The sequence below is a fragment of the Eufriesea mexicana genome, unplaced genomic scaffold, assembly GCF_001483705.2.
Source record: "Eufriesea mexicana isolate 0111107269 unplaced genomic scaffold, ASM148370v2 scaffold2928, whole genome shotgun sequence".
NCBI classification, from domain to species: domain Eukaryota; kingdom Metazoa; phylum Arthropoda; class Insecta; order Hymenoptera; family Apidae; genus Eufriesea; species Eufriesea mexicana.
In genome coordinates this window covers 962040-975350 of record NW_016911035.1, presented here as the reverse complement: position 1 = coordinate 975350, position 13311 = coordinate 962040, and the positions used below count along the sequence as shown (strand labels likewise).

At 42.1% G+C, this 13311-nt stretch overlaps 2 protein-coding genes across 2 annotated transcripts in view; both read left to right on the top strand.

Annotated features, from left to right (window-relative positions):
* The first annotated feature begins 429 nt into the window (after positions 1–429).
* On the top strand, positions 430–2153 carry Vha13 (V-type proton ATPase subunit Vha13). Its single transcript, XM_017904593.1, has 4 exons — positions 430–593; positions 1002–1102; positions 1217–1315; positions 1401–2153. The coding sequence occupies exons 1-4, from the start codon at positions 512–514 to the stop codon at positions 1473–1475; spliced, it is 357 nt and encodes a 118-aa protein (XP_017760082.1). The 5' UTR covers positions 430–511; the 3' UTR covers positions 1476–2153.
* A 562-nt stretch (positions 2154–2715) lies between these two features.
* The window catches only part of dnr1 (E3 ubiquitin-protein ligase defense repressor 1), a 57303-nt gene continuing 46707 nt past the window's right edge, over positions 2716–13311 (top strand). Inside the window, exon 1 of the mRNA XM_017904584.1 lies at positions 2716–3243. Coding sequence (XP_017760073.1) covers positions 3157–3243 — 87 coding nt within the window. The 5' untranslated portion in view covers positions 2716–3156. The remainder of the gene's footprint in view (positions 3244–13311) is intronic.

The following is a 13311-nucleotide window of genomic DNA, read 5'->3' as shown; positions in this document are numbered from 1 at the left end:
CCCATATGACTACCTACAGACTAATGTAACATAATAATGATAGTATAATATATTGTACAAAAAAAATAAATAGCAAATTTAAGAATTTGCAAATATAAAATGTTTGCGAAGGCAAATTGTCTTTTAGATAAAAAATTCGTAACTTTTATAATTACGTACACGTATGGAGTTTATTTTTATATCTCGTCTGCTTCAAAATATGTCATGAAATATAAGAAATAACAAAGAACAAAGTATATTTAATTGCAAATTGAATAGTATCGGTATGTAACGATGAATATTTAATGTCTAAGTTTATTTCTCTCTGATATACTTTTTCATTCAAATGTTAAACAGGTTTACGACTGCTATTGGTTTGGTATAATTACCTTGAGAATTAATGTCTTGATACCCACGTGAGAGTATATCGTACAGCGCCACCGTTTAAGGCGGGGCAAACAACGGAAACTCTAAAGTCATATGATCGATTTGTGATTCCTTTGGAACACAGCCCTCTCTGTTCGTTGCAAAGATGGCCAGCCAGACACAAGGTATTCAACAACTGCTGGCAGCTGAAAAAAGGGCTGCGGAGAGAGTTGCAGAAGCTAGGAAACGTGAGTTTCTATTCAAGCATTATAAGTCATGTTTTAACGTATGATGTGTTTTCGACACATACGCCGCAATAAATTTGTCTGTGACCCTGAGTTTAAATGGGTGTAACCTTTTAAATTCATTGAAAAGTGAATTGTTTTAACATACGTATAGCAAGATTAATCCCTTTACTCGAAGTATTCGTAGAGTTTTACACGGTGAACGACTTTGAATATAAATATAAATTCGATGTATACGTATATCGTTGATCGGTATCCTACGATTAAAATGAACTAACCTTTGCCGATATAACAGGTAATTTAGGAAAATATCTTTCAAAGTTTTTATACCAGTTTATCAAAATTCCGATAATCACGTCTAATGCGATGAGAATTAAGAAAACAGGCGGTCTAAAATAATTTTACTTGTAGGCAAGGCACGTAGATTGAAGCAGGCAAAAGAAGAAGCACAGGATGAAATTGAAAAGTATAGGCAAGAACGAGAAAGGCAATTTCGCGAATTTGAAGCAAAGGTAAGTGGTTTTTAATAAGTAGATCATTTTTGATCGTGCAATTGAAAATGAATAATTTAATTTAAAAATTGTTTGATTGTATATGCAATGTTACTTTCTTTTATTCTTATTTAGCACATGGGATCAAAAGAATTTGTGGAGGCACGTATAGAGAGCGATACAAAAACAAAAACGGAAGAAATGAATCAAACTGTGGCCATGCACAAAGATAGCGTAAGTAGAAGTGAAGTTGATAGGAAGAAAGTAACGATATCTTTGCTATTTAACATTTCTGTTACATATACTTTTTATAATATAGGTCGTGCTCACAATCTTGGACTTGGTGTACAACATTAAACCCGAATTGCACAAGAATTACCGCGCCGAAATGTAAGCGAGGAAAAGCGTACCGATTAATTATAAATATTGCATCTTACGCTATAAATGTACATTAAGTACTTTATTTTATCATATCCTGAAACGTATATATCGTTATTATGTTGTACTCGAAAAATGTGTATACCTTTTCATGGTAGATGGTGGTATCGAAATTATTAGAATTTTGTCTGCAGTTGCTACAAGACAATAAATGTAATTGTACCTATGCTGAGCTTTTACCACCATATTGGAAAGTTTAAGGATTATCATAGTGTAGCGTCACGATAGCAGTATAGACGTATTAAACAAGTTATCGTCATTGTGATATATCAAGGCCTAGATATATTAGGATGACGTGTAAATGTTAAAGCTTAAGGTGGTGGCAAAAGATTGTACATCGTTAAGTGTATATCGTTAGATGTCATTCCATAATTCTGCTGCATCGAGGACATAAAACGTGTCTTAAAAGATTTTGCGTACAACTTCCAAAGAATCACGCATAAGCTCCCAACCTGATGGTGGTTCTCGCGACGTTATACATACATATATATACATATATTATTCTTCGTTTTGTTTGAAACATTTAAGCTTTGTTAAGTTATAGAGAAAAAGAAGTTATACCTCACGTGTAAACCCTGTTTCCGTATGCTGACTAATCTGTACAGTATTAATGTTCGAGAATAAAAACGGACGAAACGCAATTAATTTCTTGATACTCGAGATCCCTTGTCGTCCATCGAACGGTCACATTTCGTATCGAAATAAAAATTTGTTACCGTTAAGTAGTTACGTGACGTACATAATTGTTACGTAAAAGATTTTTAGCTTGGCAATATTTGTAGTAGTAATACCTGATTTTATCAAACGGGTAATAATCGAAATCTCTAGGACGTGGATAGTATCGATACTATAACTATGACGTATAGAAAAAGAATTTTGTCGCAAAATACGATGGAATGGAAAGAAAAAGAAATATCGAAAGTGTATGGTAAAATTATCGCGAGTGGAAAAATGTCGCGATTCTAGTTTTCGAGCTTATCAATCCCGTAATTTGTCGAGCGCAGACGCGGTTACAGTGAAACGCGTACAGCTGTAACGTAATTGGTCATTTCTGTTTACGTTTCTCGCAATTGGTCAGATATCGAGGTAGAAAAGAAAATATTTTAGACAGAGAGGGGGAATCAGCTGTGTAAACCTAACCTTCCTTTGGTCGCGAGGGAGATCGCGGTTTCAGGCAGCAGTTGGTTGGGTGCGCGTAGTGCGTGTGTAATGTGCGTTCACCACACTAGCGCCACTCTATAGACATGGAGAGGTGATTCGATTTCGCGAACTAATGCTGGCAGCGCGAAGCAGTCAGTACGTGTGCCATTCTGCACCGAGAAATGGAAGCCGACGAGGCGCGTTGGAGTAATACGAGCGCGAGCACGTTGCTAACGTACGAAGTCGCGTGTGAGGATGCTGTGACAGCTGTGCACGGGTACGCGTTTTAAATCTGTTATGATTAAGAACGTGTCGAGTAAAGCCGGTCGCCGACCAGCTGCGAATCCGAGGAAGAGATCGTTGTAAACGCGCGTGCCGAAAGTTCTGTGAACGTGCGTTTTGGTTTGTTGGTTTGTTACGCCTAGTCGAAATCGTGTTGCGAGTTTTACCGAGCAAAACGGTGCGTGTACGAACCTCATTGGATACAGCTTGACAAGATGTGGTGTCTCGTTAGTCAAGCTAATTCCGTCATCCTCGAGGTACAAGTCGACCCCAAAGCCATTGGTCAGGAGTGCCTCGAAAAGGTGAGTCATTCTATTATTGCTTATCGTATTTGTTTATTCAACGAAAAAAGCATTGGCACAATGGTTAAATCGTAGGGTATATTCGTCTCGCTAATCCAGTGTCCGTAGCAAAAGTTTTTCACGGTTTTTCCCAATTTGCACTATTTTCTCGTAATTTTCTTTCCCGTCCTTTTCTTCCTCCCCATACGATTCCGACGAGATTAATTTCGAAGAGAACAAACAGAAGAAAAAAAAGACAAAAGAAAAATAGGTGTAAATTTGTGAAAATGGAAGAACGCAGAGGTAAAATTAACGATTCGATAAAGACGATGCGCATTCCCTGTTTCTCGTTGCCTCGTTAATCTTCACCGATGGTGTTTATTCTTTACACCGTTTTTGTTTGCCTCGATCGTTAACTACGCGATATAGAAAGACGATTAAAGGTAGTGGAACGAAAGGAACAAGTTAAAAAGCATCTTTGCCCTAATTTTTCCGCGGTGTAGCGTTCGCTGTAAACAACGAGAAAGGGAACATTTATCGCACGTACACGATCAATCGGTCATCGAAAACGACCGTTAAACTCGCGTCGGAGATATCCGTTCGCGATGTGTAAATCTTCACTTTGGTTCGCTCTGATTCGCGATAACCTCGAGCGGAGAGGTGTTAGAGGGAGGGAAATTTGATGCAGGACAAACACGTACAGGCGATACATGCCCATGTGCATGTAGGTGTATCCGGAAAGGTGGCAGACGACGGAAACAGACGACGGAGCATATTCGCGTAGAAGGGAAGACGGTGTGGACGATGCCTTACGGCTAGGTCATAACTCACGTGCGCAACAGATGCTTCGAAAACATTCGGCTACTGCTCGCTGCTGCAACTTCAAATTTCAGCATCGTACCGGCGCCAAGCGTATCCCGCTTCTTCTTCCTCGATTTATTATCGTCGTTTACCACCTTCCACCACGCGGTCATATTTACACGGTGATATTTGCAGCGAGACAAAGTCAGACGCGTTCGATGGCAATCAGCGTCGAAAGGCTTCCGCGTGGACTGGACTACTTATTTCCGCGTAATACGGGCTGACCTCACGACGACCTCTGGTGGTCGTTTCACCGGTACCGACGTCTCGCCTTTTCTTTCGCGTTTTATTCCTATTTATAGACACGAGACGACACGCGTAGACGCGACGAGGTCTAATCCGTTGACCACCGTGTCTCGCGTACAAAGACCTCGCGATTGCCGGAAAAAATCGGCCATTTTAAACACCCTCGCGCTCGACCGATCGAGCGAATCGTTCTTACCGTGTCGCCATCCATCGGTCACGGTGTGTCGTTATATCGCGCTTTGACCATTGTTTTTACCGTATACCGACGAACGAGACGATGCCGATGCACCGATATCGTACGCGGGGGAAACTCGACGTACATCGGAGTCGTGTCGCGATTCGTATCGAGGATAATCGTTGGGAAACACGTTCGAAACGCGAAATACGTCGGAGGCTTAGGAAGCGAAGCGAACGAGCTGCTGTCCCATGCAAACGAGAGCCTAGATAGCACGGGTAGTCTTCCAGTGGCATGTTTACCTCTAATATCAATCCGTGGAGAGCACTCGACGATGATTACGGTGCAACCAAGTGGGTCAAAGCCTAACTGGGTCGCAATTTCACCGAGCACCGTATTATTAGATGCTCGCTGTGTGTTCATCGACGAAATAAATTTTGGAGGATAGTCGAATGGTATTTCTCGTCGAGCCTGTTTCCTCCTGTAGTTACGATTATTATCTTTCGCGCGGCGAGATCGAAATTCGGCCTTTCACGCTGAAACGAGTGCAGGTAGACGCGGTGTAATGATACTTACATTTATCTTGTCCGCGCGAACTCGGCGGACCAACAACGCGATCGTTGCGTTGTCACAGAGTTACCGTGTAATATACGTCGGTGTTGCTACTTTTACCTGAACTTTCGTTCATCGTCACGGCGGAAAGTAATCCGCCGGAGGAAGTTTCGGGAAAAATACACGCGCGACTAGCCACGGAAAACTTCCCCGGTTTTCCCTTTCCGGATGACGGATCGGTAAAATTGGCCAAAAATCGACGGCAGTTCCGCTCCGAAATTCGATTCCCGCGTCGCCTTTGCCATTTTTCATATCTCGTTTACATTGCTACCACCTTTTTTTCTCCGACGTTTTCGAATTCGTTTCGAATTTTATCTACTCTCTGCTTAATCGGGGATCGGATCGATCGAAATTCGTACATTTGATCGAAAGGACGCAGCTTTCGGAAATTCCGCGTTTTACACAGCAGCGAAATAGTATTCCGATATTTCGAAAGTTACCGCAATCGATACCTAGAAAGAAAATATCCAGGCTTTTCGAAACGGTTTCGACAAACTGAAATCGATATCGTAACAATTTTCAGCCGTGTCGTATCTCGTGGTTGTATCGTATTGGACTTTCCACCGGAGAAAAATGAATGCCAAACTCGTAATTAGCTTGATCCGAGTCAACGTAATCTGTCGCTTTCGAAAGGGAAATTGTTGAATAGATAAGTTTAATTATATACAAAAATCGATCTAGGATATAAGGCGTGAATAAATAGTTTATAAGACCTAAATGCCAAGAACGGATGTTTATATAAACATTATATAAGAATTAGGGATTTAGGCAAACTGTATCGCGTACCCTCTTGACACTCGCTCACGAGTCGGTCAGTCGCTCTAGAGAAGCACTCAAAAATAGATATACCTTCCTCGAGTATTAAAAGAAATTAAAAGAGAGATTATTTTACAATTATAAACCCATAATCCCAATAGAAATCTTTGGGGAACGATGCCAATTTCCAAGTTCCTCGTCGGGTACAGGTAGCTAACTCGGAGCAAAAGCAAGCGAGCGAAGATGACGTTGAAGATTCGGTAACATTTAATACGTCGATGTGTTTCGTCTGGAAATAGGGAAAACGCGAAGAAGCAGAAATTGGAAGTCTCCTACGAAACGAACGAATTCGCCATCTTCCGAGAAAATCGACTAGCTTACCCGATTCGCGAAGATATACACGATCGAGTCTCTGCCGATCTCGCGACGTCGCAACGCGAAAGTTCAAGTCTGCGTGAAGTTGGTCAAACCACCGATACTTGCGGGGATATACCGAAGGTTCCTAACGAGATCTAATAGTTGGATACACGGTGTTTTCTGCTTCACGGGGCAGGAATCGATTACGTCGAGGCGATGGGAAGCGCACAGGTACCCGACTGTAGGACTAGGGTCCACAGACCCTCGTCTTTACAGGGCGAAGCATTACCATCCGAAATCGTCGCGATGAATTCGTCGTCACGAGTGTGACGTAGCCGAATTTACAAAAATAACGTCATTCATCATCGGATAAATATACAAAGGGTCTCAGACGTTGCTCCTGTGACGCAGTCCAGATTACGACACACTGGGAGATAATCAACCGAGGGCTTCAGATTTTACTACTGTGACGCGGTTCAAATTATAAGCAAAGTGACGCACTATCAGATAGATAACCACTCGAGGGCTTCGAACTTTGCTATTGTGACACTGTTACGAGACAACTACCCTAGGGACCAATGAAGTTGTAGCCTGTAACAATACCCCTTTCACTGACCAGAACCTCGTTATAAATAACCAGATCCACTAAATAAAGTTAGTCTTATCGTCAATCAAAATCTTCACTTGGAACCTACGTTCACGCGTACCTCACCTGTGCACCGTGACACGTGCATCGTTTGGTAGACGGTGACTCGTATCTATTTTTCCAGCTAGTTCTCCGTCGATATCCGATATCTTGATAATCATACGAATCACGATACGCGTTGTTAGCTATATAAAGGCGCAAATCTTAAAGTAAAAAATATCGGTACGTATACCGTACGTAGTACCCAGAACCGCAGTAGTAACCGATATAGCTACGATATTTCAAAAGCTATCGGAACCGTAACCGAAATCGATATCTTCCCTGATTTCGGTTCTTTGCAACAGTCGTAGAAAGTAACTGTTCTTTGAAACTGTTTCAAGAACCGGAATCGATATTATTACAGTTTTCAACCCCGGGCTTAAAACTTCACGCGTATACCGATCCCCCGTTTACTCGGACGTCAATTTCTTCTCGATCTGCTCGGTCTCTCTCGGAAATCTTCTTTATTTCACAGGAGAAACTGGCGCGTTGGAAATTGCGAAATGTCGTTGTAATAAATACAGTAGCCACGTATCGTTCGGTATCGTTATACGGTGCGCCGTTTATTTCCAAACGTTGAAACGCTTCGCACGAAGTACGTAATTCCGTTCCGTGTCTAAATTAAGTCCCCGGTTTTCCCCTGTCTCGTCTAATTCGCGGTAGCTCGTTAGCTAAATCGGTCAGCTCTTTAGGAAGAGTTTGAAAATTGCGCGACGCTTCTACCAATTATCCCGACACGTTACACGGGTATCACTATCGCTATTACCCTCGCTGTTACCAATTTTCTCGTCGATACGCGTTCGAGGGCAGTACGTCGAGGGAGAGGATCCGATAAAATTAAACGATGTCGACGGTTTTTAGATATGCATCCACCTATTCTAGAAGATCACGGCTTGGAAGTCGATACTAGCAATCGCTTATTTCCTTCGTTAGTAACAAGAAGGGCGAGTAGGAGGGTCTCATGGAACGACTAGGCTAGCACCGAATAACTCGCGAGCGGTACTTTGGAGTTTAATTAGGTGTACGAGCAGTGTTCCTGATCTTCTTTCACGTTCGGTGGGAATGTTAATTTAATTCGAATCGTTTCCGAGTTTCACGCGTAGTCGCTGGTGCACGATGAGAAGACACCGATTTCGCGTAGTCGTCGCAAGAATCTCATTATGCCGTTTAATCGCGTTCCATAGGAACCCGCCCTTCATCGCTGAATGCGCTTTTAGCGCGTCTATTCTTTCTTTCGATTCCTATCGTTCTCCGATCGATTACCCGAAATTTCGCTTCCCTTCTTTTCGAGTTTAACGACGAGTCGCGACGAGATAAACGGGACTAGTATGTGTAAGAAGATCGGACTATTCGAGCGCGATAACGGGGCGCGATAAACACGATTTTTGGTTAAAATGAAGTATTACGTAAAAAGTAAGAACGTTGGGTGGTTCATTGTAAAAATAAATCGCCCAGCAAACTTTCTACGTACTATTCTTGCATTTTTACAGCAAGTTCGCTTTTGTGACACGAATTTGCCGCTCAGTATCGAATTCTGTAGGCTTTTGCAAAAATGAAACCACGGAACGGAATTGTCGAAACAGTTTTCAATTCGATTAGATGGAGAGAATATTCATAGATAACGCGTATGCCAGGCTTTATCGCCACGCAGCCATTGTTCGCTTGTCTAGACTCGACAGTGCCGTAGTTACACGTAATCTCAATACCAACTGCAATGGAGATAACATATAACAGTTTACCAAAAAAAAAATAAAAAAAATAAAAAATGAAATGCTAAAACTAAGTTGGAAATGATCTTTGAAAACTTGCAATAGATAAGAAATATTTTAAACTTTGTGCGTAGCTCTTAGCTTGGTATCGTTTCTCAAAGATTTTTCTTTGGAAAACGATACCAATTACCAGGTCTCACCACGAGGAGGTGGCTACGCATCGAGACACGGACATGCGCCCTAGTGGCGCAGCCTGCTGGCGCTATATGTATCAAAGATACCCTAACCTAACTTGGAGCGAATTAAGTTAAAATGACTCTACTGACACTTTATTAAATTTCGTGTCTTACAAAGGGGATTTCGATTCGGTATACTAAAGTTCTACCGTCGCAACGTTAAGATATTTCCAAGTTCCCATAAAAATAGGGAGTGAAATATCAAACACGCGAGCAAATAGAAAATCGCGACGCGTCCGAACGAGTTCGCGACGATTCGAAAGACCGACTAGCCTACGAGACGTACTCTCGTGTACAAAACAACTTCGTGTCTCGGCACCCTCCCGATCGAACCGAGCCCACCCAGCCACCACAGACCCTGCCATGACTTACTCGCGAACGAGAGCGATCGACGAACCAACGAAACACCCGAAATCAAGCCGAGGGTCCCTAGCGAGGCCCTGTAGCCGGTCACGCAGGCCCCTGCCGCATGGGGGAGAAATCAATCATCCCATGGGGTCTGACCGCAGGCCCATATGCAGTGTCACGGCTACAGGGCCCATACCCCGGTCGTGCACGCGCTGGTGCCCAGGACGACTAGGGCCGACAGACCCTCGAATTGACCCAGGTGAGTGTCAGCCCGCCGACCACCCTAGAACCGACGCGTGACAAGGGTGGCAGTGGCGAGGGTGAGTGTCGGAACGAATCGTTTGGATGACTTACGAAACATGGAGTTATCAAGTACACGAGAGTACGTCACGCAGGCTAGTCCGTACTTAGGAACGATCGCGATTATCGCGAGAACAATTACGTTCTATTTGGTAAACGGCAGGGATAAGAGAGGAAAAATATGAATTGTATATATTCGCTCCAAGTTAGGTGGCTTACCTTTGTACAGATAGCGCGCACATGATACTTAGTCTAGAGATCTATCTTATAACTGCTTACTACTACTTATGTCTAAACGCACGCATCCCTAAAAAAGAAAATATGTAAACCTGAAAAGAAAATATATAAATCTGAAAAGAAAGTATATAAATCTGAAACGAAACGGATTAGTATGAGGAACGACAATAGAAGCGAAACGAATATGAACCACAATGATAAACCAAATAGATGGAACAACCCTACGTTAAGACATAAACTACCCGACGATGAGATATTAACAACCCAACGATGAGACATAAACAAACCAACGACGAAACATTCGAATATTATACGAAATATTCGAATGTCCAAATGTAAATAAATATAAATAAAAAATAATATCTGAAATAAAAAAAAAATAATTAAAATCTGAAAAGAAAGAATAATTAATATCTGAAAACAAAACAAAAATTATTAGTAAATTGTTTAATGGGGTGGGATGAGGATGGGGTAGCCGGCCCCACCCCTCGCGCACAACGAAAAGTTAGATGTTACACTTCCGAAGTCGAACCGACAAATGAGTTTTGCTGCGTCGCGTCGTCCCTTATATAGCCACCGATCGGCCGAGCTCCCCACCACAGTTAAAATTTTGCGACCTTTACCGATTCCATTATTTATTATTTTTCCGCTTTAAGAGCCAATAATTTATTATTTTTTTTTCACTTTTATTATAAATATACGTTGCGAGCAATTTGTTAATAACAATGTTAATTTGTTACTAACAATAGGTGTAATAGTTTATAAACTTTTCGCATATTATCGGTACGTTTTAACACAATTACATTACAAGTTCAAGTAGTAGCTAATAATTTATTAATTTTTGGCATTTTTATTATAAATTTACGTCGTGAACAATTTGTTCTTAACAATATTAATTTGTTATTAACAATAAGTGTAATACTTTATGAACTTTTTTGTAAATTATTCATACATTTTAACACAAGTACGTTTTACATTCAAGGAACAGCCAATAATTTATTAACTTTTTCGCTTTTATTATAAGTTCACGTTGCGAACAATTTGTTATTTATAATAAATTCGATAATTTATACATTTTTTATAAACTGAAACTGCATTGGATCTTCTATTGGATAAGTTTCCGAGATACGTATACGTACGTTAACATATTATCATTTTCTCAGTATTTTTATCAAAATCTCACCTGTGACTTCCCGATATATATATTATCGTTCTGTCAATGTTGGACATCATCTTGATATTGTTCTTGTATGGTTTCTTCTTCAGAAACGCCTACGGAAGATGTTACTGCGTGAACAAATTCGTGTCAGATGAAGAACTTTCTGTAAAAATGCAAGAATATGCGTAAAAAGTTCACTCGGAGATTTATTTTTGAACTTCGATGACCAATAATAATTATTCAGAAGCACGAATAATTGTAATTTATGGACATTGATAAACTGCGGATACTCTTGCCTAACTTGTAAGACAACAATGAACTTTTTTACGTTCTTACTTTTTTCGTAATACTCTATTTTTGCATAAAAATCGTGCCTTTTTAGAAAAATTCGCAGTTTTCGAAAACCGAGGATTATTCGTAGATCAATTTCGATTACGGATTCGTGTTCGGGAAAATAAGCTCTGCGGGAAGCACCTATTGGAAATTACATATCAGACAAAAGGTTAAAATTTGTTGGACAGTGTAAGGAAAAAGTTGGAATCGGCAGTAACGGCGAAGCACCATCTTCTTAACAGTTCTTTCATTTTTCTCTCTCACTCTTTCTCTCTCCCTCTCTCTCGCTTCTTGCAGAAGATGCGTACGTTTCACCGTTACGACACGGTTGTTAGTTGTGACTCGCGTTCCCACGTTTCCGGGAAAAGAACAAAGCTTTTTTTATCGGACGTGAGGAGGGAGAGCGGAAGATTGGAGCGAAATGTCGGGAAAAGTAAAGCGGCAGGTATGAAATAGACGCGAATAAAGCACGAAATAAACGACCTCCCGGAAGTTACGTCTCTCATGGGTGAGGTAGGAAAGTGTAATCGACCGGGAAAGAAAGAGAAATGTTGGAAGGAACGTCGAAGACCGCGGCGGGAACGACCAAGGGGGTAGCAAGCTCGTTCATCGCTAGCTGACGCTCCTAAATGTTTCCTTTGTGGGTTTTAAAAGTTTTAGTAGCGGTCGTAGCCATGCCCCAGAAGTATTTCATCGATTGTTTTATAGCCGCACGGGCCTGTGGGATTTGTCTCTTTTATCATCTAGACCGCTTCATCGTTCGTCTGTCCCCCGAAGTCCGTGACAGAAAAATACCTTTGCTAATCGTCGGAAAATATCGCTAGATACCTCTGTTCGTTTCTATTTATCGTCCCACTCGCGTAGACATTTACCGAGAGCATTTTTCCTCTTTTACGTCCTCGGAGAACGAACGAACGTTTGATATTTTCGAGGGAACGCGGGACAGGCTAGGTAAAACGATCGTTTATCATCGGTCAAAGGCAAGGTTGACAAAGTCGTTCGTTATCCTTTAACGGATTTACCTGACGATGTTTGCCGGTCGAAAGGCGAACATCTGTATCGAGTTTGTTCGTCTAGCCGCCCATCTTCTTTGCTCAACCACGCGCTCGTGAGACGCAAATCCATCTCGTCGCTATATACGTCTGGCTCCTGCGTCGCGTGCTCGGTACCTGGAAGAATATTAAAAATTTTCACCAGCAGCGAGTGAATTGTCCGTCCGCTTTCTCGCAGTCGGTATTCAGACTCGTTTCCGTCTTTTCGTTTTCTTTTCGCCTTCCTACCTTTCATCTCGGTGACAGATTCTTCCGTGTGCCTTCAAACGGTTTTGTTTGCAAGAGTTAAGTAGACCTATGAGCTGTCCTTTCCGATGCAACGAAGGAAAAAGAAGAGCGCGCGACAAAGCCTCTTTCCAACTACTCCGTCGCGTTCAACGGCCGTTGAATAAGGCAATATCCCGAGGCTTTATCGTGCCCGTTTTCCACCAACAAGGGCCTGTTATTACATCGGAAAATTGCTGGACCCGCGTTTTCTCCTCCCCCGCTCGCCGTTTCCCTCCTGTTTTCCTTTTTCATCATTCGCCAAACTTCGCTTTGAAATCGGCCCGATCGTTCATTTTATCCCTGCTCGCTCCCATTTCCACCATGTTTATCGCTCTCACCAAACTCGCCGCGAACGCGATAATTCTTCCGATATACGTATATACGGAATCGGACGATCTTTTAAACGTTTTCTAAGCGAGCCTTTACGTTCCATCGCATTGTAACGCCGTGATAAATAGCTCCGAATGTACGCGATCGATACGATAATTAGTCGACGATCGACGGATTAACGTGGAAACGCGACGCGAAACTTATCGCGAGCATTCGGGGGTAAAAATCTACCGACCACGCAGAGGTATACGGTTCTTAGGATGTCGAAGGAGCGATCGAATCGTTGATACCTGGCACTGTGAGACGCGGATCACGAAGAATACCCGTCGATATCCATCCCCGACGCGTGTTGCCGAGATTTCCAGAGGATTCCCATCGTTTGCTCGCGTATAGTATTTGCCAACGCGCGTGTTTTTCAAGCGGACA

Excerpts from the sequence above, each read along its gene's own strand:
- Vha13 (XM_017904593.1), top strand. The coding sequence starts at position 512 with ATGGCCAGCCAGACACAAGGTATTCAACAACTGCTGGCAGCTGAAAAA. Across the intron at positions 594-1,001 it reads AGTTGCAGAAGCTAGGAAAC|GCAAGGCACGTAGATTGAAG; the intron begins GTGAGTTTCTAT and ends TTTTACTTGTAG. Across the intron at positions 1,103-1,216 it reads TTCGCGAATTTGAAGCAAAG|CACATGGGATCAAAAGAATT; the intron begins GTAAGTGGTTTT and ends ATTCTTATTTAG.